General features: G+C 40.7%; 1 protein-coding gene across 1 annotated transcript; it reads right to left on the bottom strand.

Annotated features, from left to right (window-relative positions):
* Window positions 1-375: 375 nt before the first annotated feature.
* Window positions 376-5,790, bottom strand: taf9 (TAF9 RNA polymerase II, TATA box binding protein (TBP)-associated factor). Its single transcript, XM_031737183.2, has 7 exons — window positions 5,666-5,790; window positions 4,946-5,027; window positions 4,660-4,796; window positions 4,318-4,452; window positions 4,159-4,240; window positions 3,950-4,063; window positions 376-3,713 (listed from the first exon to the last, which is right to left on the bottom strand). The coding sequence occupies exons 1-7, from the start codon at window positions 5,699-5,701 to the stop codon at window positions 3,556-3,558; spliced, it is 744 nt and encodes a 247-aa protein (XP_031593043.1). The 5' UTR covers window positions 5,702-5,790; the 3' UTR covers window positions 376-3,555.
* Window positions 5,791-5,997: the final 207 nt, after the last annotated feature.

Here is a 5,997-nt window from a genome sequence, read left to right as displayed (position 1 = left end):
TCCTGCAGCCAAATGCTTTGTTTTTTTTGTTTTTCCTACTCAGTCTGTATGATGTCATGCGGAGCAGATGTCCCTAATATGGTCATCTCAGGACACAGAAACCATCTCATGTTCAGAACGGAGGCAGCCAATCAGAAGAAAGTTGTCTTAAAGTGGAAGTGAGAGCTCAGTACAAGATAAGGATTATTTAGAGCTGTGAATCACACAAAGCTGCTCTGCTAGATTCTCATAGAGTCCAAGAATAAAACTGCAGAGCTGGTAATGAGCAGTATTGATTCACTTTTAAATGTTTTTCACACCTTTATTCTATGTATGTGGCCTTTTTTTTTTTTTTTAGAAACAAAACGTAATGATCTAAAAATGAAGCGATAAAGCTTTTTTTTTTTTTGAAGATTGATGCCAAAGGAAATTTATAAACTTGAGAAGCTGAAGTTGTTTAAAATAGTCCAAAATGAACCAAAGCATCAACACAAACACAAAAAAAGACCACTAGGCAGTCGTGTTGAAGAGAAATGAACTGAAACTAAAGGCAGCGCTGTGTTGTGTAGTACCACGAGATAGTGCTGTGAGTCTTTGCTGGACCTCGATTTCAAATCTGGTCCAGAGTTAGGATTTAGGTGTTTTGGCGAGTACCCGGTCTGTGTGATGCTTGCCATAATGTCTACAAAACAGGAAGTGATTTCTGCTGGTGGGACGGATACCAAGGAGCAGTTTAAAGTAGCTGCACATTGACTCTCTGCTTCATCTTGTGGTCCAAAGTGCAGCCATGCTGCTCTTCTTCATGTTCTTTTGAAACTTTAGCTCATTTTGGAAGATTTTAAACAGTTCTTGTAGCACATTTACTTACAGGAAGTAGCTTTTAGGTGCCATGAGAAAAGTGACAGCCAAAATGAACAGCACCAGCGTTTCCATTCTAAATCGACCTAACCAACATCCCGCCTCGCCCTCTCAAGACCATCAACCCATTTAAGAGATCTCTTTTCTTTCCTCCATCCAAACTCGGACACGATGTGAAGGACTTCAGGTTTTAGATGCCAGCTTTCTGAATCTGTTGCTTTTATTCTAGGCTTTATTATCGTTATTATTAATATTATTTTGTTAATGATTTTTGGCCCCAAATCCCCGTACAGATCAACATTTCAGATGAACACGAGCACTGCACTTTCATTGGCCGAAAACCCCGCAGAACTGCAGACATTTTATTTCAGAAGACGAAGAAGAATGTTAACATTTATTTTTCCCTAAAATTTTTTGTCGGGGTTTCACGACTTGAACTTTCTGTTTTGTTCAATTTTAAAACTGCCAAATTTCCCTCCTTCCTTCCTTCACTCAGTCAAACGTTACAGCTGCGAACCTAAAAGAAGACTTCGATGAAGAAGCCGACTCGGAGCATGATTTGAATTCCTTTGTTTGAAATTTTGTTTCCAAGCAGTGCTGTGAATCGTACGAGCTGTGATTCTGTCCTTATTTTGTCGTGCATATGTGGGGTAACTTTGCTAAGTGTGAAAATATTTTGACAAGTGCCACGCCCCGGCCTGTGCGATGCTTACCATAATGTCTATAAAACAGGAAGTGATTTCTGCTGGTGGAACGGACACCAGAACAGATCTATGATTATTATGCTTCAGATCATTATTATTATTATTATGGTGACTTCTTATTATTCTACTGTATCATCATTGCGACCATGATTATTCTCATAATCATTTAAGAGTCTATTGTTTCGCCATGTATTTTTTATGTTGAGATTTTTATTTTAGTTTTCTTTTTATTAAAGGTAAAAAGAACTAACAGACACCGAGGCTCTGCTTCTGTTTTTTTTAATCTCAGACAATGAAGCTGTGAATTATTTGTTGGCAAAAAAAATCACATTTGTATCTGAACAGAAACTAGGTAAAGTCACATGTCTGATTTCGACCAATAAAGGAGGGTGAGACAACAAAATAGGCTACATTTACATTCTTGGAAGTGTGTTTGGAACAATTTATGACATATTCTTGGGTTAAAATGTTTTGTTTTTTTTTTGTTTTTTTTCCTGTATTGATGATGGGAACTACAAAAAACACTTGGTCGGCATCAGGCTTTACGGTGAAGAAAAACCGATGATGGGTTTATGAAGACCGAACACTGGTTTTATCTCGAGGACCATTTAAGTGAACATTCAGACGGAGGAAACTAAACCAGACAACAGTCGCCTCAAGGCGCGTGCTCAGTAACATCCAAACTGGTCTGTTACCACAGCAGCAATATTATTGGTCAGATAAGTGCATTTAAAATACCCCGACAGCAAAAACAAGATCCAGCGGAGCGCTGAAGTTTCCATATGAAAATCTGCACTTTATCTGCTGGTTTAGTTTTTTTTTTTTTTTTTTTTTTTCCTTTAAGAGCATGAACGTAATCTCTCACAGGACAGAACTCAGTTATTTTAATGTTCAGTATCTGTTCCAAGGCTAAATTATGCTAAAGGTGACTTGTACTGGGTGAAGATCGTTTTTTTCTGATAAAACATACTTTTCATCAGAATACATTAAAGCAGAATAGTACATGCCAAACTGAATTACTCTATTTCCCCCCTTACACAACATCTTAAAACATCATTGAGGACCCAATAAAAACTAAAACAACAATGAAAGTCAACTACAATGTTTGAACAAAAAGTAGAGGACCCATGACAGAGCCCTGTGGAACTCCACACCTGTAAGAAAACACAAACACCCCACTCTGGTCTCTTTATTACATTTTTATAAATCAAGGGGGAGTAAAATAGTTCAGGTTGAGCCTTTAAAGGCTTTTTAAACATGTGTACCCATGTTTTCTGACTAAAGTAACCCCTACCATTTTCAGAACTATATAATTGTATTCAGTCTATTTTAACACGCAGATTCTCATTAAACCACAATACCTGTGTCTGTGTTAAAGTGAAGGACCCCTCCATCATTCTTACTCTGATTCTGTAAAACATCCAGATGCCGTTACTAAAAAGTACTTACACCATAATATAAAGAAATGTATTATATATAAAAAAAGTACCACCACCTTGATGTACAGTTGTTGAGGATTAAATTATCAAACAGACCAAACAGTTTGTGTATACGTCTGTAAACATAATTGTTTTTGCTGTCAAGTTCTAACATGTGAATCTAAGAGGAGTGACTAACTGCTGGACATTAGTGGAATTATTGGTTTTCATTGATTTCATAAAAAACAAACGTTTGACCTAAATGTTTTAGGGATTTTTTTCAGAAGTTAACATTTTTCACTACAGGACTCAAAGGTGAAACACCTTCAGATTTATAAGTTAAAGTCTTCTTGTTCTAAATGTAAATTTTGGGTTCCAACAACCAGACGTGATCACATCTTTTATTCATTTTATTGAGAATCACTTCACTTTTCCTTTCCCCTGCAGCTTTGAATCCACAGTCCAGCTTCAATCCCACTGTGAGCAGGTGTCGTGTTCCTCTCAAACAAACTCTGTCAGGAGCCTCTTACAGTCTCTGCTGAGGTTATTTTTTTAAAGGTCAGTACAAAATTGGCGTGACGACGTCGCGTTCAGCGTCATAAAGTGTCGTAGTCGTCGTCGTCTTCGTGCTTCCTCTTCAGCGACTCTCCGCCTGAGTTCTGTGACACCATGTTGGTCGTAATGAGGATGTTCTTGGAGCCAATCAGAGATGGGTTGATGAGGACATTGGAGACAGCGGGTGTGGATGGCGTTGCTATGGGGACAGAGCGAGCATCGAGGTTTTTATATAAGTAAACTGTTCATTTAAACATGATTCTGTTTGGCCATTAAACAGTTTATCTGGACAGATTTTTGTCCTTGTGTTCAGGAGTTGGTGGAGAAATTTTTAAAGATTTCTTCCGCATTAAAGTGTTTTTCACAGGTATTCATACATCTGACTCTTGCTCCATCAAAACATGAAACGGAAAAATAAAACAGGTCTGTTCTTACTGGGTTTGGTGGTGGTTGTCTGAGAGGGCGGCGGGATCTGCACGGTGAACCTCTGACCTGTCAAAGACACTGGAGTGCCGACTTTAGTGGTGACCGACTGCACAGACGGCGTCCCTGAGGAGGAAACGACGCCACGCTTTCAGCACCCAAGATCGTACTTCAATACCTGGATTTATAAATCACATAATAATAATAAAGCTGAAACTCACCAAGCGTAGGCGTGGTCGGCCTGCTGGTGACGGCGCCGACACTGAGGCGAGGCACCGATATCCTGCCGGCAGACGACGACACCTGGAAAAGAAACTGTTGTTAACCACAAACAAAGACGATGTGAAAGCTGAGGATGACCATGAGAGGTTGTGTCTCACCTTCTTCTGTATGGACTTGAGTCTGTAGTTGGGGGCGGTCAGACAGTAGCGGTCTGGGGGCAGCCGGGGGCCGGTGTAGGGTTTGATGAGAGGGAGGGGGGTCTGGTTCTTCTGCCTGGCGACCTCCAACAGGAACTGGAAACACAAAGAGGGTGAAGCAGCGTTTACCACAGATTTAACATCCATCACATCAGCCCCGTCGCCACAGTCAGCTGGTTTCCTGCAGAGTGACGGTCTTAACACTCAGAATAGAATCTGCAGTCTCCATTTTCCTAACTGACATTCTGGACCAGTGACGAACGAATCCAGAGCTGAATGTCACACCCATCTGTGAAGACTTACATCTCGTGGCGGCGGTGAGGTGAACGACTGATCCATGCGGCACTGGATGGCCAGTCTGATGTCGTCGGCGTCCACGTTGGACTTGTTGGCGTGTGAGGCGTAGGTTTTGGCATCTTCGATGATGGTGGTCACGTATCCTGCGGACACAAACAACAATTGAGTTGTTCAGAGCAGCTAAGCATGATTCACAGTTCAGAATAATCTTTCTTTGTCCGAGAGTCTCAGAATTATTCAGTCGGGATATCAGAGCATCGTTCCCATCGGCTCTGAAACAGAAATAACTTACTGTAGGTGAACTCCAGCATCTGGTTGATGACTCTGGGCTCATACTCTGTGATTCCCATGTCCTTCAGAATCTGGATCATCACCTGCAGAGGAAACGAATAACTTAAAATCTCAGTGCAACAACCTCAGACATGCTCTCAATTTTACTTTTTCCACAGATTTTTACGGCATCTCCCATTTTTACTCTCTGGAAAACTGTCAGGATAAAAGAAGCAGGATAAAGAAATTATCCCGGAAACGTGGTGCTGGAGCGAGGTACAGTGCCCGGTCTTGTCTCGCAGCACCAAACCAGGGTATTTACAAACACACCATAGGGTGACTGATGGCTTTACCGAAGCACCAACAGTTCGCGGCTAAAGGCTAGGCTAGGCTAAAGTGCGGCTGCTATTGTTTTGAACGGCAACGTTGCTAAGCAAGCTATCATATTGCACAACTGCACAGGGTCACCAATTAATCAACGCAAATCCAACAACAAAAATCACCACCAGACAACAAACGGGAGAAGAAACTCACCAATGTGAACCAAATTTGCACCAAAATGCCGACAGGCTCGCAGCTAAGTTAGCATGTTAGCCGCTATTGCTTTGAATTGCAGGGTCGCTAGCTAAGACAGGCTAGTCTAGCTAACTACCAACGCAGATGCATTAAAGATTATCGACCAAAGCAAAAAGGAAAGTTGACTCAAACTGTACAATAGATGAAAAAAAAGCTCGTTTCTGACCTGAGCATCTTTCGGGATTGTTTTCGGAGCGGACATTTTAACTTCCCTCGCTGCGCCTTCGCTTCCTCTTCTTCTACCGTTTCCGTTTACAGCTGAGCCATTGACCGAAACCGGAAATGAAATAAAACACAGGAACTGCAACTGCTCCGAGTTAAAAGCTTTCAAAATAAACCTCAAATTTGTAAATCAAAAAAATCAAGATTTTATTTTATTTTTTACAATTAACACCGGATGTCTCGTATTAGGCAGACACATTTAATTAAGAAAACAAGATAAGTAATAAGAAACACTTAATACACGTTTTAAACTTCAAAGTACAATGATTTTGATTT

Source organism: Oreochromis aureus, linkage group 10 (genome assembly GCF_013358895.1).
Source record: "Oreochromis aureus strain Israel breed Guangdong linkage group 10, ZZ_aureus, whole genome shotgun sequence".
NCBI lineage: Eukaryota > Metazoa > Chordata > Actinopteri > Cichliformes > Cichlidae > Oreochromis > Oreochromis aureus.
Note: the sequence above shows the minus strand (reverse complement) of the source record. Positions and strands in the feature narration are given on the sequence as shown.

Excerpts from the sequence above, each read along its gene's own strand:
- taf9 (XM_031737183.2), bottom strand. The coding sequence starts at position 5,701 with ATGTCCGCTCCGAAAACAATCCCGAAAGATGCTCAG. Across the intron at positions 4,797-4,945 it reads GATGCTGGAGTTCACCTACA|GATACGTGACCACCATCATC; the intron begins GTAAGTTATTTC and ends TTGTGTCCGCAG. Across the intron at positions 4,064-4,158 it reads GCCGACCACGCCTACGCTTG|GGACGCCGTCTGTGCAGTCG; the intron begins GTGAGTTTCAGC and ends TTTCCTCCTCAG.